The sequence below is a fragment of the Trachinotus anak genome, unplaced genomic scaffold (genome assembly GCF_046630095.1).
Source record: "Trachinotus anak isolate AG129_WGS33_773 ecotype Australia unplaced genomic scaffold, CSIRO_AGI_Tana_v1 ptg000023l, whole genome shotgun sequence".
Taxonomy (NCBI): domain Eukaryota; kingdom Metazoa; phylum Chordata; class Actinopteri; order Carangiformes; family Carangidae; genus Trachinotus; species Trachinotus anak.
Genome location: NW_027273874.1, coordinates 9,015,687 through 9,039,719, shown reverse-complemented (window position 1 = coordinate 9,039,719; position 24,033 = coordinate 9,015,687). Strand labels below are relative to the sequence as shown.

Genomic DNA, 24,033 nt, shown 5'->3' with positions numbered 1-24,033 from the left:
CATCGTTCAGCAGACATTTAATCAACACAGGATTTAAAAACATTTAGCTATCTGCTAACTGCTAACAGGCTCAGAAGCCCATAGTCTCCCTGCCAATGGCTGCTGAACTGCACTGGGTAATGAGAGGTGTTCCTAATATTTTGTCAAGCTTAATTCATATAAATGGGATGGACAAAACATTAGGAACACCTCTCGGTTTAACCCAGTGCAGTGCAACAGAACCATAAATTACACCCCCCCAAAATGATCATTAAAGAACATCCTCTTAAACAGGTTCAATAAAAATTCAACATTATAATGCAAATATGCTGAATTACACTGCATTCATTTCATTGATTAATTTAGTCTCTGTGTGGCATAGTGATAATTTCCCTTAACTGGACAATCAGAATTTTAACTTAAAACTTAAAATGGGTGTGACGTGGATTTATTTACTGGAATAATATGCACTTTAGAAAATAACTGGCAAACGTATTTTTGCATCAATAAGGATAATATTAGAAACAACTTACAGACTATAACAACAGTATATCACGTTAGTTTAAGCCATTTTCTCCCTCACACGTGGCTGTTAAAAGAAACTATTATCCTTCGGTGAGATAAGAAGTAAACAAAGCAGTGCTATCCTGCTGTCGCTGTCTTCAACACTCAGGCAGGCTTTCACCTCAACTGACCCTGCAAAGTGGTGGTACCGCTGTGATAAGCCAGCAGAGCTTTGAGTCATCAGGATGTTTAGTTTGAAGTCAACTGGAAAAGTGGTTCAGAAAACTGAAGGGCTGACAGACAGATTTCTCCATTCAGTTAGATTTATTCAGTACAAAGTTAATAGCAGCAGTCTTGATAAGAAAGCAACATCTATTTGATTTGGCCAAAAAAAAAAAAAAAAATCTATTCAAACTCTTATTATCAGATGAATGAAGGGTAGCTACTGTAGTTATGGGGCCCATGCCGCCATGTTGGGAGTATGACACAAGCTTAGATTACTCTTTTCTCTGATCTCTATCCCCCATCTGTAATACAATACTTAAATGAATCCTTGAAGGGAAGCTTTACTTCCTTCCACACTGGTTTACATCATGGAGGTTCATCTGCAGTGAAAACATCAACAGTAATTGTTACATATCGGCTCTGTTTGGAATCGGCTGCTAATGTACTGCATGCTGTCATTACCCTGCTGACTGTTTACACTTCATTTTTTCAGTTGAGAATTGCACCATGCAGATTTCCATTGTGTCTTCAGTTTATGTAACAAACATCTGATTATAACTCTACTGCCGCTGCCCTGGTCTACTGCCGGCTGGTGCCAGGAACGTCTGCGTCACAGTCCGCCACTTTGCAGTTTGAAGACACACAATGTATTATAGGGCATTAACATATCTCACGTACAGAAAATCCACAAACTATGCAGTTAGAGCGCACAACGTGCTCATTTTGACATCTTACTCAGAATGAAAAGTATGTTAGCAGGCGGTTCCAAACACAGCCATCTACTCCACCTGCAACAATGACTTGACCACTGACCACCAACTTTAACTAAAAAATAATTCAACAGACATCCCAAATAAAACTTAAGTAACAAACAAATTTACATGAAATGTAAACAGATGTGTACCACAAACACTTGGACAGAATTGTCCTTGTAATCAAAGTGCAAAGAGCTGCAGATTGAGCCTTGTAAAAACACAGAGGAGTGAAAAAAAAAAAACCTACTAAAAAAAGGCATTTTTATATATTTTTAAATAGTAAAGCAATAGTTTATCGCAACAGAATAACCATGCATGAGACAGTGAGACAGTTTCTGTAAGTTCAAAACTAGACACATCTTTTCTTGCATCAAATGTTTTGAGAAGATCAAATACTTGGTCTGTGCTTAAATATTTTTGTTCAAGTTGGCAGCAGTTTTTGAGATCACAGCATCCTCTGCACACAGAGAGCCAGACCACCTGGGATGGCTCTGCAGGGAACTTAGCAAGCGTTCAGTCCAAGAACACGTAGTGAAGAAACAAAAGACTACAGACGCAGCCCGACTCAGTTCCTCGTCACGCACACTTTGACAGTTTGCTGCTAAATGTTTCTAGCACTTTACTCCAGACATACGTACACCGGCGCTCCTCGTGGCTCTATTCAAGGCCCAATGAGAAGTTAATCCCATGAACAATACCGATGATGATGGGTTGCCAGGCAACCAGGTATCTAAGCCAGTCAAGCAACTGCCCATAGAGGACATGCGTCTTCTCCCAGCTGGCAGGAGGTGAAGGAATTAAGGAGAGTGGTGAGATAGACGAAGGAGATCTGATGCCTACTGAGAATTTCACTTTACATGAAGTGAATTCAATTATTAACAAACTCTGACCCACAGAAAGAATCAGTTCCCCATCACGCAGCCAACCACACAGGGACAGTGAAAGGATACGGGTTGTTCATCATCCTCTTCAGGTCAACCTTCTCATTGCAGTACGGACATGTCTGCTTCTTACCCACAATGCACCAGCCGCGGATGCAGAACTCATGGAATCTGGAAAGGCAGGGCAAGTTAAGGCAGAAAGACTAAAAATTAAAAAAATTATACAGCTACAGTTTACAAATAGAGTATGTGGCTATTACCATGTGTTTTGAAAACTAAAATAGCTTAACAGTTAAAAAAATTAAACATTATTCAAAACTTTTTCCCCTGCAGCTTTAGGATACATGTGTCCACAGGACAGCTGGTAGGTGTCTTCTATAAATCCTTCGTCCTCCACGTCCACCAGGATCTTCTGGCCGCACACCGCGCAGATGTCATTGGTCAGGCTCCTGCTGGGCATGCCTCCCTTGTTGTAGTACTGGAGACGCACACATCCGAGGACAACAATGCATTTAGTTAATACAGTTATAAGTACGTCCACAGATTTTAAACACGGAGCAAACATCTGTAATGTTAAAACATATTAGTGCAACATAAAAAGTAAACATTATTGCTTTTTGTCATTCCTATAATTACTTTTACTTGGTGGACCACCTCGCTCTAATTTCTCAACATCTTGAGCCCTGCATTTTATATTAGTTTGCATTTTGGTAAATTGACACCATTAAAAGTAGGACATTAGCCATTAGCAGCTCCTGTATGCAGTGAAGCCGTGAAGGTACAGACAGCCATCACTGGATTACTCTGATACTGAAGAAAACTTAAAATCATCTCAGATTTCTATGCAGATTTTTGGACCCTCATCTTAACGGACATCGGAGACAATGATATGTTTGGGAAGTGTAAGTGGCACTGAATCCAAACAAGCATGTTTCATATGTTATGACCCAGAGATGGAGATACTATTTACAGCAAATGGGCGCTAAGTACGCATTACACTCATTTTATTTTTTCATATACTACCACAGAAACGTTAAGTTTCATGAGGAATGAATGTTTTACCCCGATTGTAGACGCCATGTAGTCAGAACAGATTTCAGCAAAGTCTCTGCCCATGACGCCATAGTAAAGACCGTAAAACAGCATGATTACACCTACGTCCATAGAGTCCTCTGCCTTGATCCTACACAGAAAGAAAGAAAGATAAGTTGTCTCTGAGTAAGCACAAATAATTAATGTCTTGCAAATAAAGCTCATATAAATTATGCTTAAGAGAAACATTTAATTGATTTCCACTAACTATCTGTAAAGACTCTGCAAAGCCATTATATATCCAGCATCTGAGGAGAGAGATCTGCTGTTGAACTGCTTAGCTGTGCTGACAACAGAGTGTCATCCCTCTGTGTTTTCAGTTTTGCGGCAGTACTTTAACACCTGCTGTTTGGAGTTGACACCCCTGCCCTCAAAACAGCTGCAAAAGCAGTGGTGAAATAACTCCACTGTTTAAAGGGGTGACACAACAAATGGCCTTTGGTTTATTATGTTTATCGGTAGTGGCCGACCTGAAGAAGACGTTGAAGCCAAACATGGTGAACATGATGGCCAAGTAGCCCAGGACGCCCACTGCATAACTCAGCTTGTAGATCAGCAGGAACCACTTGTACACCATCCTAAGAAGTAGTACAATGAGAGTATCATCAACACATGTAACACTGGAACAAACAAATATGAACAGAGTGGCAGTAATTGATGGGGTTGATTTACCAAGAGCTAATTCTGAATTGCTCCAATATGTAGGAACTATGGCTGCAACTAACAATTATTTTCATTATTGATGTATATGTGGATTATTTCCTCAGTTAATCATTTGGTCTATAAAGATAAAAAACACAAAATGCCCATCACAGTTCAAAACCCAGAAATATTCAGTTTACAAGAATGCTATGATGAGGAAAGGGAGCAAATGCTCACAAGCTGGAATCAACAAAGTTTTGGCATTCAGCATCAATGACTTGAATTATTAGATGGTTACTAAGATAGTTGCCAATTAATTTTCTACTGTTCGCTGTTGCTTAATCAACTACAAAGCTGGACCTGAATATTGGGCTGTTTGTTTGGAATTCCATTTAAAATAGGTAAAATAGGTAGATTACTTCTGAAGCTCCGGAGCCCAGAAAGCGGTATTCAGGACATCACTAATCAGCTTATCATTATTATAGCTATTCCAAAATGGGAAAGGACCAGGGCTGCCAATTATTTTCTTAATGTGGTAAAAATGTAAATTGCAATATTGTTGATTATTTTTCAGTTGATCAACCACTTCATTAATCAATCACTTCAGCTCCACTACGAACAGCGTTAATTAAGAAAAGGTGCTTTTTTAAATTTCTGCTTTAATCTCAATAATACCAAACATTGGAGCTTTTAAAAGTCCATCACTCCTCTTACCTCGGCGTCCTGCAGGACAGCGGCTTGCGAGTGGCTCGGAAAATGACGTAGCTGGTGACGACTGAAAACATGCCCCACATGGACAGGAACCTCCACCAGTACAGTTTGATGGTGAAGTACAGAGGGACCACCCACATCTGGACCAGCGTCACCAGCTGAGGAGGAGATGGACGGTTTAATACACTTCATATTTACTTAAGATTGACTTTTTATTTACTGAATGTTTCGCTCTTTTTTTCTCCAAAGTTTAATTCTACTGCTGTTACTTCAGCCTTCTCTGTACATGCAACATCTATTCCATGTCTATCTTAACCTGCCATGTACTGCCATGATTATTTATGCACTGTATCATTGCACTGAATCATTGCACTATTATGGCACCATCTTTTTGTAAAAAGTTTTTGTTTACATTTACATTATATTTTATATTCTTATATTTTATATAACCGTAATTTCAATTGTGCTGTATTTCCTGTATGTGTAGCATAATTGACAATAAAGCTGACTTTGACTTAACTAGGGCTTCTCTATTATTTCCAACAAAAAAATTATAACCTTCACAAAGGTGGAGTATTTACTGCAGGACTGTTGTATTAGACCGCATTAGTTTTAGCTGAGTGTACCCAATAAACTGCAAACTGAGTGTAAAGTGTAAAGACAGATAATGTCGCTACACAAATTTAAATGAGTTAACCAGGGTACAAAGACACAGTGAAAATGTTGATAACAGTATACAAATGCCCTTTCTCCCTATCATTATTATTATTATTACTTTTATTTATAGTGTTCTCTGATATTAAAGGAAACCGTATCTGTTGTCATCATGGAATAAAACCTCTTTCTTCTAGTGCCACATACTGAGGATTTTCAGCACATGTGGAGGGGATAAACTCTGAAGATGTTTTGTAGGTTTTGCATCGGTGGCATGAGGTAAACAAGGCTCCTAACAGCTGTGGTTTGGGTTCAGTGAAATGTGTGTTGCAGGTCCTTGTGATCCGTCTCCTGCACCTGCACCACCACTCACATTGTACGACCGGTGGTGCCGCTGCTTCCACTGCACCAGGACGATCTGAGCCACCACCAGCGTGGCCACGAGGATCAGCACCATCTCTGCATGCATGGCCTCATGCCCCCTGTGCTTCACATGCAGACGCTCATGCTGCACCCTGCCAGTGGTGGGGGGTGGAGGAAGACACCAGATGCAGAAAAACACAAAGGAGGGTGTGGGTTAGAGATCAGCTGAGAGTAAAATGCTGCATTTCATTTCATATTCCAGTGTTTATACATATATATATATGTGTGTGAGAAGAGAAGGGGACAGGCAGAGCTCACTTCCAGTTGTCTCTGTGTGTCATCTTCAGCAGGTCGTCCTGTAACAGGGCATGGACAGAAATAGCAGCTCTCAGTGGACAGTGACATGTGGCTTAACGCAACTTGCTGTGTGCTTAATTGTTGCCTTCCACCTTATCTTGTAAAATAAAGCAATTCGTAATGTAAACTGAAAAAACCAGGTGTTTCATATCTTTAATAACGTGTCTGTGTTGCCACGTTGAAGCAGCAGCAGCCCTGAACCGGGCAGCTAGTTAGCTAGCTAGCTAAGTAAACGTTAGCTTCCGTTAACCGCTGCTTTCCTTCCTTTAGATGATAAAAGTATGAACCGAAACCATTATTAAACTCGAGTTCACTTACTTGAGGATGCACGGCCGCCATTGTTTGTTTTTCTATCCTGCCCCGGTGCCAGCTAGCCGGCGGCTAGCAGCTAGGTTAGCACCGCTGACTGTAGCCTCCTGACAGCTGCTCCCAGACGCGGCGTGTACGGAAGGCCGGGAGGGTCAGATCTCGCACCTGCATCGGCTACTCCCTTCATACACTTACACTTAATAATAACACCACAAACACAGGGTAGTTCCTCCCTCTGCTCTCAAACTGTCTCAGTCCTTTATGCCATGGATCCAGCAGATGTTGGAAACTTTCCTGAGACTTGGATAAAACCAGTTTCAGACTTTATCTTTGTGACATGGAGCATTTTCACATGGGGATGATAAACTGTCCCCACAAAGGGATGCATAATATGACTGACTGGTGCCAACTGCACAAAATTAGTCGAATCATTCCCCACACCCTCCTGGACTGTAAACAAGGCAGGTTGTGCATTTCAACAAAATAAGCAGATTTACTTAAAACCACTGATGAGACATGAGAAGTTTCATACAAATTTATTAGAGGTTTATTGAAACAATGTGAGTTCATTCCATTTGTATTCAGTGTTGGAAAAATCTTTCACAATCTCATTATGTCAAGGAAACAATTTCCAGTCTTTTCCAGTTAAAATAAAGTGTATAATTCAACTTTAGTTAACAGCTGGATCTTAACTTGATTAAACAAAACACAAAATGCATACAACTTTTATGATGCCATGTGGAAAAATCCTGAAATTCGGGGTTGAGAAACAGATGCGGTGCAGCTCCTCGTCTCTCCTCAACCTGTTGGGAGAAATAAACATGAGCAAAAACAGACAAAACTTGGAGCCAATGGACACAAGTGGATCAGAATTCGCTCAGACATCCAAGGAAGGATTGGACCGTCTTTGGTCTGTCGACCTCTGGTGGAAACTACGAATGGCAGGAAAAAGCATCATCACGGCGAACTGTGGGTTGTTCATTTGTGCGTTACAGCTCATATTGTTTAAATTCATACCTTGCAGTTATCAGCACTGATGGTGCTTTCTTCAACGCACCAGAGCGCGCCCAGTGGAGACTTTCACCCTGAAAGTGACATGAAATGAGTCAGTTGTGAAGCTCGAAGACGCACGGAACAGATTATATTCACTTTTAATTCGCTCAGACATCCAAGGAAGGATTGGACCGTCTTTGGTCTGCCGACCTCTGGTGGAAACTACGAATGGCAGGAAAATATGTCATCACAGCGAATTGTGGAAAATAGGTAAACAGATCACAGCCGAGTTAACTTTACTGATGAGTAGTAGGTTTTAATAAAGCACATATTGAACTCAACACATCTTGAGTTACAGTTTTGTCCTAGTTAAAGGCCTTTACATCTTCCAAAGTCAAATCTGAATTCTTTGAGACCATTTTATAACATAACTCAGTACCTTAAACTGGATCTAAGAGCAGTTAAGGAAGTGAAAAGGCTACAGCAGCCTATTCCCAGAAGGGCAGAGAGGATTTACCAAATTATAAATTGGCAGAAGATGTATTATTAACTAGGTCTGCAACCTTAATGCTTAATTCTTTTGTCCAAAAATCTCATCTCAAATAGTGGAAAGTGCTCCTACAAAGCCGGGGAGATGTATTCCTAGTGTTTAACACTTCATAAGAAATCAATTTGTATAATGAATACTTTAAGATCATCTGGATATTTGATGTTTTATGAAACACGTGTCTCCAGGTTTCTCTCAGAAACAAACACTTTATCAAGGAAGCGACGCTGCTACTACAAGGATGCCCTGTGGTTTCCTTTCAGACATACACACCTGTGATGCCTTCAGAAGGAACCTGGGTTTCTGTGGACTTGGCCATGATGCAAACAGCTCCACCAGAACCAGATCAGACCTCCAGATACGTTTTCACAGCCAGCCTGAAAGTGAGACGAGATTTTTTTCAGCTACAGAGGTTAACGGATAAAATCATCTTTATTCCCTCAGTCGCTCAGACATCCAAGGAAGGTTTGGACCGTCTTTGGTCTGTCGACCTCTGGTGGAAACTACGAATGGCAGGAAAAAGCATCATCACGGCGAACTGTGGGTTGTTCATTTGTGCGTTACAGCTCATATTGTTTAAATTCATACCTTGCAGTTATCAGCACTGATGGTGCTTTCTTCAACGCACCAGAGCGCGCCCAGTGGAGACTTTCACCCTGAAAGTGACATGAAATGAGTCAGTTGTGAAGCTCGAAGACGCACGGAACAGATTATATTCACTTTTAATTCGCTCAGACATCCAAGGAAGGATTGGACCGTCTTTGGTCTGTCGACCTCTGGTGGAAACTACGAATGGCAGGAAAATATGTCATCACAGCGAAAACAGTCGAAGGGTTTTGAAGAGAGCCTCGTCACTGTGCCGTGCCCCGAGGATCAGACCAGATCCAGATCCAGAACTTGGCTCTAACAGAAACTGGTCTTCTCACCTGTCCCCAGGTTCAGTGGAGCTGAAGCGTTTCTGTTTCCTGTCGTTGAAGATTTCGTTGCGTCATCCATCTTGTCCCTGAAGGTCATTTCCTGCAGTGACCGATATAAACCTGTTGAGACAGATATGGTGTTAGAAAGGGAGCAAACGTCTCGATGGAGCCAAATAAGGTCAATGAAGATGGAGATATCAATAATAATAATAATAATAATAATCATAATCATCATCATCATCATCATCATCATCCATTAGTATTATTTCCAGTATAGCAGTTAACAGTACATATGTTAACACCATCGACTATAGATTTAACTTATTTTCACTTATTTTTTTATTTATGTTGTTCTCTATAATAAAGTGAAGTCTTCATCCTGTAAAGGGCCTTGAGATAATGTATATTATGATTTAGCGCTATACAAAAAAATAAAGTAAACTAAATCAAATTAAAAGTGAAGTGAAATAAAAGTTGAATGGTTATGATCCTATAATCCTGTTTAGTATTTTACACACAGCAGCTCATCTCCTGCACCACGTGTTTCTTCTGGAAACTCCTGAGGTTTCATTTCTTTTCTCTTATTCTTCTTTCTTTCTTTTTAAAAAGTTGACCAAACTCTGGCTCCTTTCTCCACAGCTTCGCAGCTCAAGTCTCAAGTCACAGCAACTTACAGCTTCGCTTGATGCACTTTAACACGGAGACCCAGTTTAAATCCATTTACTGAAACAACTTGGGCTGTAGATTAACGTTCATCTAAGAAATAAGTGTTAAAAACAGTAAACTGGAGCATTTCGATGGTAACACGAACAACGTGGAGGAAGTTCTGCGGCGGCGCTGAAACAATCCCGGACCATCCGGAAAACAAACCCTTCATCTGCGGGAAACACCGTCAGCTCATGTTCCTCACACGGTGACTGAACAGCACACGTTTATATTTGAGGACTAAAGTGAAATTAACACCTTATTTACCTTAAGAAGCCGCGCTGCTCTCCTCGGTGCCGAACCTCCAGCTCCCCCGGGTACAAATGACTCCGCTTCCGTTCCTTCTGCTTTTTGTTCCGTCACGGCGGAAGCGGAAGGGTTTATGGCGCGGACCCGCCCCCTGCTGGACCGGAGGCTGTAAAGTCTGTTTGTTAAACCTGCGTTCATTCATGATGATGATGATGATGATGATGAAGAACTTTAACAGGTTAGTTATGGCTATACATGATAAGATAACTGCTGTCTTTTTTCATATATAAATGCAATTTTTTTTCCATATTTGTCAAATCAATTAAATTCTTTGGTAAAATAAATAAATTCAATATTCATTAATAATATGTACCTATGTTATTTTTGCTCAATATTATTATATTATTAATAAATAACATTATGAATAGTAGATAAAAATAGATAAAAGCAAGCTATTTTAAAGTTTTCACATTTAGAATAACAAACAAAAACAGAAAAATTATTTAGTAACATTTAGAGTATATTACATAACTTTTAATTTGTATATTTATACAATATTCCATAGTAATTGTAATGTATTACTTCTTATTAATAATAACAAACTATATTGGTGAATAATAAAATTACCAAGAAAAAATAAATATATTATATATTTAGCATCACAAACAATATATACATACCAATTGAATATAAGTAATATATGTAAAACAAAATAAGTAAAATAAGTATCATAGTAAAATAAGTAATATTAGCCAATTGATTGAGAATAAGAACAAATATAATAACAAAGCGCTAGGAGCTGACACATAAACACATGTGGCAGTAAAACTGGGAAAGAAAGGAGGCAAAAAATACAGAAAATAATTGGCAAAAGACAAAATACATGTGTTATTGATATATTAAATCAAAAATAAAGAATTATAAAGGCATCATTTTAAATACATATATTATGTATCTTCCTGTTTTGTATTTAATAATCATGTTTGTGTAAAATGTATTTATTCTAGAATTGTTTTGATGCAATATTAGCTCAATACATACTGAGTTGATACAAGGGAGAGAGACACTGAGATAAACAGACAGAGAGAGAGAGAGAGAAAATAATACGCCCATACTGTCAGATAACTGACAGACAGACGAACAAATCACCTCTCTCCTCTTATAAACTCTCTTGGTTGTGATTGGTGCATGATGCAACAAGGCCTGATGGATGCCCCCCCCCCCCCCTCCCTCCCTCTGCCTCAGTCTGGTGATGCTGCTGCTGCAAGCTGCTGGTGTTGCCGTGACGATGATATCCTCCCCCCTCCCACACACACACAGGAGAGCAGAGGGAGCAAACAAGACGCTATCATGACGCGATGGCTTCAGGCTGGAAAACAGACTCTCACACTCACACTCACCGCCTGCGTCTTAGGAAAACATGGTGAGTGCTGGCTTTCAGTTTTCTGGGATGTGAGGATAGACGGATATAGATGGGTGGATGGGTGGACGGATGGACGGATGGATGGATGGATGGAGGAATGTTTGGGGATGACAGCAGCATCTGTAGCATGGTGGGAGGGAGGGAAGAGTGGAGAGATTGAGGAAGGATGGAGGAAACGAGGATGGCCAGATTGCAGGATGAACGAGGGTGGAAGATGAATGAATGAAGGCAGGAACAAACTCATCCACCTCAGCTTTAGAGTAAATAGTGTGTGTGTGTGTGTGTGTGTGTGTGTGTGTGTGTGTGTGTGTGTGCTATCAGGCCTGCATGGGCTGCACGTTAGCATCCTGAGTGCTAACAGTGACAAGAGGTACGTCACGTCTGTGAGCAGAAACTGGGCTGATCCACTCTGAATCTTACACATATATATGGATGGACATCTGAACAGGCATACCAGGCTCAGGCCAAGGGACACAAGGGGGGCAGAGCCTCTGTGACATTCAATATTTCTTGTTTCAAAGTCAATCAAACAACTGCAAACACACACAAAATGACTACAAAGAGACATAAAACAACAGCAATGGGTTACAAAACAAATACAAAGAGACTGAGATACAAATGTCCTTGGAAAGATATAAAATGACTACAAAGATCCACAAAACGTACAAAACATGATGCAAAGCAACACTGGAGAACTGTAAAAGACACAAAACGACCACAAGTTTGATACAACATGACCACTAAGAGGAACAAAAAGCACAGACTGGTTTCCACCATGGTCCTTGAGTACTTGGAAAACAAATGAAGACCATTTTAAAAATTCAAATAGGCTCATGAGTTTTCCATACACTAACAGACTAATACACAAACAGTCTTTAATTGTGCAAAAGCCAGAATCTTATGTGAAATTTATGAATAAATGATCAATTTGTCTTTTATTTGTATTGTATGTAACAGTGACACATCACTTTTTAAGTCAATATGACAAACTTGTTAGTAAAGAGGTGGTTACACATGCAGCTGGTACTGAGCGACACTTTGTGTTTGTGTCCACCTGATGACTTCAACAACAGCCTCTGTTAGCTCTGTGTTTGGTCTCCACCAGCTCCTGAGGGAAACATCTGGCTCTGCAGCTGCCAGATGCTCCACTGTGTTCACCAGCTGCTCTCTGACTGAGTCTGTCTGCTGGGCGCTGCTGGGTGGTAGTCTGTCCTCCTCGTCTGTCAGCAGGTCACTATGACCCGTTGTCGCGTTTTGTTGCTAGGCGACATCTAGTGGTCGTAGTGATGGTGACAGGAGCAAAGGGAAAAGTGCGGTGATGTAGTTTATAGAGCGACAGAGTCCACGTCAGGAGGAGGTTGGGGTGGATGGATGAATATGACCCAGGAGAGCGGTGTTCGATTCCCATGTGACAGGAGCAGTTTATGTTGTTTCTATTATCCATGACCGTTCATTGTTATTATTGTTACCATGACAACAAAGGTCGTCTAATGATGAGGAAATACTTATTTTAACCCAAATTACAACCTAACCAAGCCATGGCTGTTATTATAGTAACCATGACAACCAAGTTTCGGTACACCTGTGGTGTGAGACACTCTTCTCGGTCGTATGAGAGGGTTGAAAAAAAAATGACCTATATGTTATATATTGTTCAGGTTGGAGCACTGGTTGTAATCATCACTTATGGATCTGGGCTAAAATACAATGGGATTTCTGAGAGTGTAAGTGTGAAACGCTTTTCAAAATCAAATCTTTCATCGGTCACGTCAACAAATGAAAGTAAATAAACTGGGAACTCAGCTACAAAGGACAGACAGATGCAAGAGAGTGGGTGAGAGACCTCAAGGAAGAATTATGAATGATTAAAACAGAGAGAACAACAGAGACAGATGAGTGGCTGTGGACTTTCCCATGGGAATATACGACGAGAGAGATCAGATTACGAGTGTGTATGCGTGTGTGTGTTATATGCTATCACCTGTATTTTCCTCTCACTGTGACGTCATGTCAGATTTACTGACCAGCTCTTCAGAAACCAGTTTCACTGTCTCGACCTGCAGCCACTGCTGAACTGAAATTATCTTATGTGGAGGATCGGTCTTTCTTTTAAATCTCACCATGAGTCTGGTCTGTTGAGCCAAGATGACGTAAGTAGGTTTCCAATCAACTAAATATGTTTTAGTTTGTAAGATACCACAATTCAAATTCTAAACACACTGTACTTTGTTGTGAGTTGTGCAGTTTTTAAAGAAGTTTCCAACAAAGTAATCAAATGAAAATGTGAAATAATGTATTATAGAGTGATTCCACCAATTCATGACAGTGCTACAAGATTGAATACACACACAGCAAACTCAAACACACACTCAAAATTACTGTAAAATATAATTCACGAGATATATTCAAAATATACTGAGTTTAACTGATGAATTTATTGTTTGTCTGTGAAAAGGTTGAGAGGAAAGAAAGAAAGAAAGGGTTCAGTTGTCTCTCTCTCTCTCTCTATAAGTGACAGTTACAAACAGTCACCACAGTCACAAGACACAAACACACACACACACACACACACACACGCCCTGCAAAGAGAGCCTCACTGTTGTCCCATAATCCTTGGGACTTGGGACTCCTGCAGCATTGTACTGCAGAGAATCCTTGAATGAAAATGTGGGGGTGTTGCACTTATGTGTATCTACGCCATTGTGTGTGTGTCTGTGTGTGTCTGTGTGTGTGTTATTTTACAGTAAAGCATAAATCAAAAACAGGCAAAAAAAAATTACACGAATGAAGAAAAATCAGTTCTTCAATTCTGCATTGTGTGTATGTGAGTGTGTGTGTGGGTGTGTGGCTTTTGCATTAGTGTTAGTGTGTGTGAGACAGACGACAGTGTGTATTTGAATTCATGTCAGGCAGGTTGAACAGAATATTTGGGGGAGGAGGTGTTAAAAACAGGATTATGTACAAGATCACAGGGACCTCATATCCATAATCCCTCCCCTTTATAAATTATTCAGAAGAATATTATTACACACTGATATGGGATGGCAAAAATATGCTGAACAATGTTTTTTTTACACTCAAACGTTTTCAAGGTTTTCTTTTCTTGTCATGTTTTCACCTCACTTAAAAAAAAGCCTAATTAAAAAAATTTTAGCCACGAAAAAAATGAAGAAACTTACACTGCAGTTAACTTTTTAAATTGTTATATCTTTAAGTTTTGATTAATGAGGTGAACTGTTCCTGTGTTCACACCTTTTAACTTCAGGAACTCTGGGTCACATCACCATCATCACCATCATCACCATCGTGTCTGTGCCAGTCCTGTGAACTGGGACACTGCATATCACCAGTGTGCCTGGAGCTGCCATTGATTTCTGCTCTGTGAAAGCACGAGCACACGAGCCTATATTTAGGATTTTAGGATTAAAGGGGCCCGTGATTGCTTCACTTTTTGTTGTACCTCTTCCTCGCCCCTCCCCATGCAGTCTGCTACCATGGAAACCGCAGCCTCACTCCCCATCTCTCCCTCTGTCTCTTTCTCCATCACTTTGAAGACATTTCAGTGACCTACATTACTGCTCGTAGAAGCTCTTCATTAGCATCGTGCTCCTCGTTCACTTTGGTGCTTCCCCTTCGTCCTCCTGTCTGTGGATTGTATCATCTGTCCTGGGCCTGGTGCACATGTTCCTACTGTGGATCGTACCATCTGGGACTTAATTGGGATTTGTAGTGAACTGATACGTCATCTGGAAGGAACATATGGGTATTCCTACAGTGGGGAATGTTTGTGTGTATTTATTCAGGTCTTTTTATGTGCATGATTGTTCAGCTGCAGCTGGTGGTTTATTGTCATTTTTGTGACATGAATGCATTCAAAAAACTTCTTCATATAACATTTTTGTGGCATTTTGTTGAAGGGATTTTAGCTAATGCTAATTAAAAGAAACATACAGTAATGACAACAATAGCATTGCATCTGATCTGCACATTGGCAAACATTGACTATGTGGTATCATCAGCATAGAAACATTGAAGGGAGGCGATGTAATTTTTGCTAACGGGGGAATGTTTAACCTGATGAACTTTTACAACTTCTATGATGTGTTCAGTGACATTAACAAAGAGGACAAGATAACTCTCTTAAGGTTAAGAGCTTTGCAAATATGATGACTGGATGCTTTTCTTTGTCGTATCTGATTGTAAACTGAAGAGTTCTCTAGGAAACTTTAGCAGAAACCTTTCAGTGTTTTCTGACATTTTGTACACAAAGCAATTAATTGATTATTTGTGAAGGTAATCTGCAGATTGGTAAATAAAAGTAATTGTTTGTTGCAAGCCTACTCACAGACACTTCCTCAACAATTATACAATGTATATCACTTAAGTTATGAAAAACAGAACGCATATAGAATGCCCATATTTCTTGGCCAAGTCATGGCAGGATTTTATGACACCCTGACCATCTCAATGAAAAATGTTAATATCAGTACAATACATGACAAGAAAAAGGTAATTCATTTTGAGGTTTTCCTAATTTCTTCAATGCAGAGCTTCTTGGAGCACCGTCTAGTGCTGATTAGAGAAACTGCAGCACTTCAAGACTGACATTCAACCATTGTGTTTAACCCTGTAGGAACTAGAGCTCTGACTGTTTCATAATTACCAAAACTTGGGTTAGACATCTAACTAACCTGGTTGCACATATACAATAAGACTGATTACACATGACAAAGTATGGAAGTACGCAGTCAGGAGTTGAGAGTAAAGTGTTAATTTTTTCTCCTCTATCCATGTTTAGCTCCTTTCCCACCTAATCCTCATCCCCTCTCTCTTCTCCCCAGGACACAGCAGAGTCTGTCCTCAATTTGAACCCTCTGTGAATTAAATCAACTCCAAGGTCCATTGCTTTACCCCCAAATCAGAACTAAAGAAGATTGGACGGCTGCTTTTTTTGTGTGTTTTTCGACAGACTATATATATATTACCCTGGGAATAGACGACACATGGAACCAGAAGGACGTTTTAAAGGGGAAATTTGTGGATTTCTGGATGCCTGGACCTTCTTTTTAACCCAACAGGAATGTAATGGAATAATGTTTCATTGACTACAGGGTCAAACTAAGGGCATGTCTGAAATTGTAGCCCCTCCTGTTAGCAGCAGAGAGATCAACAAAGTAAAGCTTTGACTAAAGTGGATGATTGTACACTGACATTACTGAAAGCCAGCACCTACATCTGACTTTCCAGCACTCTCCTCTGGATGCTGTGTAGGAAAGACCTGCTGTAAGGGGGATGCGTGGATGTTTAAACACTCAGATGTGACTGTAGGCTCCAAAAACGGGCTGTGTCTGAATGTTTAGCCTCCTTCCACATGACATGCATCTCCAAAAAGCCGACATGTGCCAACAGCTATCATAAGGAGCTTAGTTAATATTTTGGCTCTCTGTCTCAGCCACATAATGGAATAAAGTGTGAGACAAGACGTTTACAAAAGTAAACAATACAAACCGATAGTAGGAATACTTGTATCTGAGCATCCAGCCTCTCCCACTGGCCACAGTGTGGAATAAGGGGTGTGTTCGGAGGTTCACCCCCACCAGGCTGCCACTTGCAGATGGAGGCCCACCAACACTCCCCAGATAGCAGCAGTGAGGAGTGTACCGTCCTGGAGGCTCCGCCTGGCAAAAACACATGCCTGCAACATGCAGGGAAGGTGGGAACACAACACACAGACATTTTTTACTTTTCTCTTCAACAACTTGTCGTGAATGCAATGAATTTAACTGCACTTGTTCTATCCAAATCCCTAAATCCCTTTTTCTTTCTTCCTTTTCATCTCCAGGTGGCTGATCTTTACTGTTCGGCCTGCAAGTGTGCGCTGTGTGAGGACTGTCTGTCGGAGCATGAAGAGCACCCCAACGTGCCCCTCAGCCAGGCCCTGGAGCAGCACCGCAGCAGCCTGCAGGAGAGGCTGGGGATGGTCCAGAACAGGTGTGTATTAAAGAAAGATATTTCTTTTTTTTTTTCCATAAATTTTTTTTTTTTTTTTTTTACTTCTTCTCATCTTGGGGTTTGTTCCTACAGAAGCTCTGAAAGGCAAGTGCAAGTTTTTTTTTCTTCAACAGCTTTCTTTAATAGCCTCAAAAACAGGAAGGCAAGTTCTTTCAAAAAAAGCTTACTGATTTATATGTCGTTTAATAGTTTTATCTATAGTAAAGCATAATATTATATATTGATAATATATTTTGTGTATCCAATCTCAGTCAGCAAACTATCGAAATATTTGAAATAAATCTTGGGAGACAGTGAATGGAGTGGAGAGGGGAGGCTGACATCTGTTGGACAGGGAGAGAAATGCAACACTATGGACAGGGACAGAGGTCAGAGGGAAATGCTTTAATCTGACATTTCTTAATTCTTAATTCTTAAATTTAAAAAATGATTAAACTTCTTGATATTTACACTAAGTTGTACTGGGTTCAATTTAACCAGGTTTTTGGCTTCACCTTGAAATTCTTACTTCCCTCCATATGTATCCCTACAGACTCCCTCAGATTTCAGATGCCCTGTCCTTTGTTAAGGAGATCCTCCAGCAGCTGACCAATCAGAGAACTTCCATTGAAGAGGACATCCAATCGAGTTTCGAGGACCTGCACAAGCAGCTGGATGTCCGGAAGAGTGTTCTGCTGATGGAGCTCGAGGTCACATATGGACTCAAACAGAAGGTGCACACCTGTCCAGCTGCAAAACAAGACTTTGGTTGTTATTAATGAATGAATGAATGAATGAACTGTGAAGTAAAAGTGCAGCCTCTCCTGCCAACAGTAATGTTAAAAAGGTCATCTCTTTCTGTGTCCAGGTTCTTCAGGCCCAGGTAGACAGCCTCGTTCGGGGGGAGGGGGACATTACTGCCACCTGTACCCAGATGGAAGAGGCTCTGGCTGGGGAGGGATGTGTGGCGAGCCTGCAGGCGGAGCAGGAGCTGGGGGAGAAGCTGGCGGAGCTAGCCAGCCTCGGCCTACCATGTCAGCCGGACGAGAACGACCAGCTGGACCTGGTGATGGAGACAGATGGGCTGAGGAAGTCCATACACAACCTGGGCACCATCGTCACGACCAGGTGAGACAGTGTTGACACCAAATGTTCTGACCCAGGCTAGATAAGCATTTTTTGCATTTAACACCATTTGACTCATCTTCCTCTTCTTCCTCTTCCTTAGTGCGGTGGCAAGCCAAAGCGAAGCCATGGGCATTGGCCTGGAGCAGTGCATCATTGGACATCCTGCCTCAGTTACTATAGTAACAAGAGACAAGTCAGGGGGAGCCTGTAAGAGTGGCAATGCGATCCTGTCAGCTGAGGTTAATTTTTTGCCCCCAGTCAAATAAAATACTGTACAATTCTGCAGACACATGCACAAAAAAGCTCACAAACGGTTGCCCATGTGTTAATCCAGGTGTTCACCCCAGATGGCAGCATAGTGGACGGTGAAATAGTGGACCACAAGAACGGGACTTATGAGTTTGTGTACACAGTGCCGAAGGAGGGCAACTTCTCATTGGCTCTCCGTCTGTACGACCAGCACATCAAAGGAAGTCCCTTTAAGCTGACCGTCACCAGGGCCTTTGAGACAGAAGTAGAGGTAGGTGAAGGACGTGTGTCGAGCTATGTCCTAATTTGTCAGACAAATAGGTAAATGTCTTATATTTACAGCTGCAGGGGGGGAGGCTCTACAAAGCACTTTCACATGCAGTTAACCTGCATTGTTCTTCTGCATGCTGCAACCCATAAAACCCAAAATGAATACTTGCAATGTATTCTCCCACCATCCCTGTTGACCAGGTGTCTCCCTCCACCACGACTGCGACCAATTCAGCAGCCAACGCCACACCATCCACAGGCTCCTCTGAGGGGGCCAAGAGACGAGGGAAGTCCCCTGGGCAGAAGAAGAAGGGCTCCAAAAGGGCCAGCAGTGCCTTGGGCACCCCACGACGCAAAACCCAGAACCCCATCGAGGATGACCTCATCTTCAGGATTGGTGAGACTTGTATGGACAGAGAAATGCAGATCTAAGTACTGGAAGAGGACTCCAAATTCAGGGAAACAGGGTGGAGCCTTGTTGAGCCTGGCTGGCTTCAGATATTGTTTGTACACTGCATACAGATTGTAGCTAATTCAGTTAATTACTTTTCATGGGAAAATTTCTACTTATTTCCACTAGAAATAAGAGAAAAACAGTAGCAGAGACGAAATGCATGGATATAAAGTATTGTCACTCAGTCTCAGAATGTCCCGATGTCTCACATGCAAATCAAGTAGTCCACCATATCTTGAGAATAACAACATATGAGTTACTGTACAGGACTAAAGGGGAGAATAAAGCCCAGATTTCAAGGGGTCAAATCTAAAAATGGCCTGACTAGTGGGCCTAGTCCAGATAAGACATTTAAGCCTCAGCAGTCTAACTATGACTAGGTCAAAGGTTGATGCCATAATTCCAGATGATACAACTCTGTCTGTGTCCCCAGAATAAATGGGTATAATAGAAAAGTTACAGCACAAGCACATGTTTAAAATCTATTTAATCTGATTTTTCTTGCTCTCTTCAGGAACAAAGGGGAGGAATAAAGGAGAGTTCACCAACCTTCAAGGAGTGGCTGCCTCCTCCACCGGCAGGATACTGATCGCCGACAGCAACAATCAGTGTGTCCAGGTAAAAAACATTTTGTCTGGTCTTCACATCTTCGAAAGGCTGTTTGAGGCTTCAGGCTTGGTTTTAGGGTTTAGGTTAAAGGTTAAGGAATGCATATGACTGTATGGGTCCTCACAAGTGTGTCCCTACTCCAGATTTTCTCCAACGAGGGGGAATTCAAGAGTCGTTTTGGGGTGCGTGGACGGTCACCAGGGCAACTGCAGCGCCCCACAGGCGTGGCCGTTCACCCAAGTGGTGACATCATCATTGCTGACTATGACAACAAGTGGGTCAGCATCTTCTCAAGTGACGGCAAGTACAAAGTAAGTGTGCCATTGTGCCTTTCCGCTTTTAGTGGACAAAGTGTTGATTGATTCTTACAAAGTTTGGAGCTTCAGTTTAGAAATAAATTTTTTTATCTTTCGAGGACATTTTAATGCATTTCTAAAAAAAAAAAAAAAAAAAAAACCTCATTCAAATTAACGTCTTATGTCTTGCTGAATGACTCTTTGTTCTCATTGGTTGTATTTACTGTCCAACAGGCAAAGCTTGGCTCTGGCAGACTTATGGGGCCAAAGGGGGTGTCCGTGGACCAGAATGGTCATGTGATCGTGGTTGACAACAAGGCGTGTACTGTCTTCATCTTCCAGCTCACCGGCAAGCTCATCACCAAGTTCGGTAGTCGAGGCAATGGTGACAAGCAGTTTGCAGGTAATGACTGCTCAGAGAAATAAACCACTGGAAGGTGTTGAAATGTCACTTGAGGTGTAAGCAGCGATAATAGTTCAAGTATCTGCTGATGTGTAAGTGGTAACAGTCACTGAAGCATCAGTGGAGGTGTTGTCATTGACAGCCCAACCTGTTTGTGCTGTTTCTGTGCTCCTGTCCTGAAGGTCCACACTTTGCAGCAGTGAACAAGAACAATGAGATTATCGTGACAGACTTCCATAACCACTCGGTCAAGGTACTGAGTAAACATCACATTAATGAAAGAATACCTTTGTTCAGCTCGGTGAACAAGTACACATGTAATATTTTTGGCTCAAGGAAACATGACCAGGACACACAAATATAGATTCTGATATTCTTTCTTTTTCTTGGACCTGGTCAGGTTTTCACCCCTGAGGGAGAGCTGGTGTTGAAATTCGGCTCAAACGGTGAGGGTAATGGCCAGTTCAATGCGCCCACTGGTGTAGCGGTGGACGTTAATGGGAACATCATCGTAGCTGACTGGGGAAATAGCAGAATACAGGTACAACAGTGCTGTGCAGTGCTTGCCAACATGTAATGGTAAGAACCCCCTTTTGGGAAAATTAGTGCAATAATCAAAACATTTTCTGTCCTGTTCCAACATTTCCAGGTGTTTGACGGTACTGGTTCCTTCCTTTCCTACATCAACACTTCAGCTGACCCTCTGTATGGTCCCCAAGGTCTGGCTCTGACCTCAGATGGACATGTGGTAGTAGCCGACTCTGGCAACCACTGCTTCAAAGTCTACCGCTACCTACAATGATGGAGGCTTGGTTGGAGAAGTGAAGTGGAGGCAGGAGAGATGGTCGGGGGGAGCAGTTGTTGAAGAGGGGAGATATGATGCACGTTGTCCAATTCTAGGAATTATTTCATGAACCTCCATTGCTGACTGAAATGATGGAAGAATTCTACAAGCGAGGAAGATACAAAGAAAAAGGATTAGCTGAGCCATTATTACATCACAAGACTACAATTAAAGTAAAAGCCTTTCTTGGTATCTCTGGTGATTCTGATAAAGTAAGATAAACTGATAGCAGGTGATGGTGACTCAAACACTGGTCTTTCAGCTGCATCCATTTGAAAGTCTGAGTAGCAGATAAGGGGTAATGGAAAAAAAAAAATGTTCTGCCTTCACACAAGTTTGAGATGTGTCGCAAAATGGCATGCATGAGGAATGCAAGATTGGAGTAAAAACAGCAATGCAAAGATGGATTAATGATGTCAAATTCTAAAGCCCCTCTTTCTCCCAGGTTGGCATTAGTAAAACATCGGGGGACTGAATGAAAAAAGGCTTTAAAAAAGAAAGGAAGAACAAATACAGGCTGCAAGCGGGGAGGATGACATCTATGGAAACCACTTCTTCCGAAATCCACATAGGAGTGAATGATGGATAAAGGGATAGAAGAGGCATTAAAGGCATGAATGAATAAATAAAAGGTGGTAATTTGGAGAGAATGGAATGAAAGGTTGAAAGATTTCCATTGTTCCACCTTCTCGTATTGTATCTAACAGTAATAATGGCCAGTGAGCTAAAAGAGGTCTGTGTCTTGGTTTGATCTAATTTACCACTCCACGCCACTACCACAGGTTTCACCTACAGTTTTTGTACAGTAGTTTACATTTGCACGCCAACATCGGCTCTAACATTTGAAGCTAACTTTAGCTACCAACTCTTGGAGCTTCAGTACAGCACTTAAGGAACTTTAAACGGGTCCAGCAGAGGATTGTTGTTGTCCCAGCGTAAATCTGTAAATATGAAGCAAAGAATTCATTTTAAAAAAAGGACCATTCTTACCCCACCAAATTTCCTTTGACTGTCTCATGGAATAAGTTGAGATGAGAGATGAGATTAGATGATCGTAGCGAAATTATTCGTAGACTAAGACATTGGCCACTTTTAGCCTCTTGTCCATTGTTTGTACATTAGGATTGTCTGAATATGGAATGTTTATTTTCTTTCTTGCCATGTGCTAGTATTCTTTACAAGTCTTAGGCAATAGATTCATCATTAGATATGATTGCTTGACTCTTATTCTGATTGTTTGAATGACTGATTCATTCGGGTTGATTGCAATGGAGTAGCATTGTGTATCTATGCTTGGTTGGAGTGTTCATATATTTTTCCTTTGGACATCTGCAAGGAGGAAAAAAAATCTATAAATCTATCCTATATATTTGTGAGAATACCTTTAATAATATCACGTAAAATGTTCGAAATAATCAACATATTTGGAATCAGCAACATTTTTACACACTCCTTTCTGCTCGCCATCTCAGAAACAAGAGGTCGGGGGAGGGAATTCTGGAATGTATCGATTAATTCCGCCATTGCTAAGGATTCTAGAATGCATTAAGAATTCCGAGAAGTGCTGTCGCTTGCTTGTACAATTCCACATGGTCTGCCATCTCCCCATGAAAGAATACCTCAGTGTTCGAGAAGCATGCCTCTGTATTATGTGATTGTTGAACATACCTGATTTCCCAAACCCAAAAAATGCCTGATTTCAACTGTAGGCTCCCATTTTAAAAACAGTTCATCCGCACCTTAACAGATTCACAGTAATGTTAAGTACAGTAAAGGACAATTGCAAAGCATTTACAAATTCATTTTGGAAAAGTGCTATATGATAGTAACAATCATTATAATACAAAGCATTTACATCAATTATTGAATAGGTAAAAAGCATTTAAATTACTCAACCCACAGTCAGACAGTTTTAATCAGCATCATTAATATTCAGAAAATCTAACAGAAGCTTGTGGTAGAGGAACTGCTTGTGGTCAGCTGTTTACAGTATGTCATCTATCAGTCTTTATTGAAGCAAGAGTTAAAAAACATTAATCAAAAACATGTTCACAACAGAACAAAGGCTTTTTGAATTTATGTAAGTTATTACTTCTATTTATTTATGCATTATTTATTATTTATTTATCTTTATTAGGTATTTGAATCTTTATATCTTGCCATTTGATTGTGTTCCACCATGTGCATTGAAATTCTTAAGTGCCCATTACATTTCTTCTTTTTATACATTTCATCTGTTTAGTTGAATCAGAATATGATTGTTGGCATTTGCTACGTTTTATATTGGCTGTTGTGAGTGGACAAATCAGCGTTCAACGTTTTATTCTATTATTGTTCTTTTTTTTTTTTAACAAATGAAAGTGGTCATGCTGGGGGTGGGGGTACTTAAGCTAGCCAGTTAGCAAAAACAGCTTGTTAGCATTGCATTTCTGATCGAAACCAATAGACAATTTAAGTGCAAAACTAATAAGTTAGCTGTAGCT

The 24,033-nt window shown here is 40.8% G+C and overlaps 2 protein-coding genes and 4 non-coding genes across 6 annotated transcripts; 1 reads left to right on the top strand and 5 right to left on the bottom strand.

The window, feature by feature from the left end:
• Positions 1–788: 788 nt before the first annotated feature.
• Positions 789–6,769, bottom strand: rnf175 (ring finger protein 175). Its single transcript, XM_071459919.1, has 9 exons — positions 6,482–6,769; positions 6,125–6,162; positions 5,817–5,958; positions 4,793–4,947; positions 3,907–4,014; positions 3,407–3,527; positions 2,689–2,822; positions 2,414–2,515; positions 789–2,241 (listed from the first exon to the last, which is right to left on the bottom strand). The coding sequence occupies exons 1-9, from the start codon at positions 6,500–6,502 to the stop codon at positions 2,121–2,123; spliced, it is 942 nt and encodes a 313-aa protein (XP_071316020.1). The 5' UTR covers positions 6,503–6,769; the 3' UTR covers positions 789–2,120.
• A 576-nt stretch (positions 6,770–7,345) lies between these two features.
• On the bottom strand, positions 7,346–7,438 carry LOC139607318 (small nucleolar RNA SNORD14). Its single transcript, XR_011684837.1, has one exon. It is a non-coding gene; the product is annotated as a small nucleolar RNA SNORD14 (small nucleolar RNA).
• Positions 7,439–7,628: 190 nt separating this feature from the next.
• Positions 7,629–7,721, bottom strand: LOC139607317 (small nucleolar RNA SNORD14). The gene has a single exon (XR_011684836.1). It is a non-coding gene; the product is annotated as a small nucleolar RNA SNORD14 (small nucleolar RNA).
• A 735-nt stretch (positions 7,722–8,456) lies between these two features.
• Positions 8,457–8,549, bottom strand: LOC139607319 (small nucleolar RNA SNORD14). The gene has a single exon (XR_011684838.1). It is a non-coding gene; the product is annotated as a small nucleolar RNA SNORD14 (small nucleolar RNA).
• A 190-nt stretch (positions 8,550–8,739) lies between these two features.
• LOC139607316 (small nucleolar RNA SNORD14) lies at positions 8,740–8,832 on the bottom strand. The gene has a single exon (XR_011684835.1). It is a non-coding gene; the product is annotated as a small nucleolar RNA SNORD14 (small nucleolar RNA).
• A 1,086-nt stretch (positions 8,833–9,918) lies between these two features.
• On the top strand, positions 9,919–24,004 carry trim2b (tripartite motif containing 2b). Its single transcript, XM_071459877.1, has 15 exons — positions 9,919–10,121; positions 11,129–11,306; positions 16,148–17,019; positions 17,149–17,297; positions 17,851–18,031; positions 18,166–18,425; positions 18,526–18,664; positions 18,760–18,945; positions 19,146–19,341; positions 19,913–20,016; positions 20,151–20,318; positions 20,538–20,706; positions 20,889–20,959; positions 21,107–21,247; positions 21,356–24,004. Exons 3-15 carry the CDS (start codon positions 16,921–16,923, stop codon positions 21,506–21,508), a joined length of 2,016 nt encoding a protein of 671 aa, XP_071315978.1. The 5' UTR covers positions 9,919–10,121; positions 11,129–11,306; positions 16,148–16,920; the 3' UTR covers positions 21,509–24,004.
• Positions 24,005–24,033: the final 29 nt, after the last annotated feature.

What these genes read in the sequence shown, in the direction of transcription:
- rnf175 (XM_071459919.1), bottom strand. Translation starts at nt 6,502, where the DNA reads ATGGCGGCCGTGCATCCTCAA. An exon ending in GGCACCACCGGTCGTACAAT is followed by an intron (nt 4,948 to 5,816) that starts GTGAGTGGTGGT and finishes TCTCCTCCTCAG; the next exon opens with CTGGTGACGCTGGTCCAGAT. An exon ending in GGCTTCAACGTCTTCTTCAG is followed by an intron (nt 3,528 to 3,906) that starts GTCGGCCACTAC and finishes CTTTCTGTGTAG; the next exon opens with GATCAAGGCAGAGGACTCTA.
- trim2b (XM_071459877.1), top strand. Translation starts at nt 16,921, where the DNA reads ATGGAGGCCCACCAACACTCCCCAGATAGCAGCAGTGAGGAGTGTACC. An exon ending in CCTTTGAGACAGAAGTAGAG is followed by an intron (nt 18,946 to 19,145) that starts GTAGGTGAAGGA and finishes CCTGTTGACCAG; the next exon opens with GTGTCTCCCTCCACCACGAC. An exon ending in TGACCTCATCTTCAGGATTG is followed by an intron (nt 19,342 to 19,912) that starts GTGAGACTTGTA and finishes TGCTCTCTTCAG; the next exon opens with GAACAAAGGGGAGGAATAAA.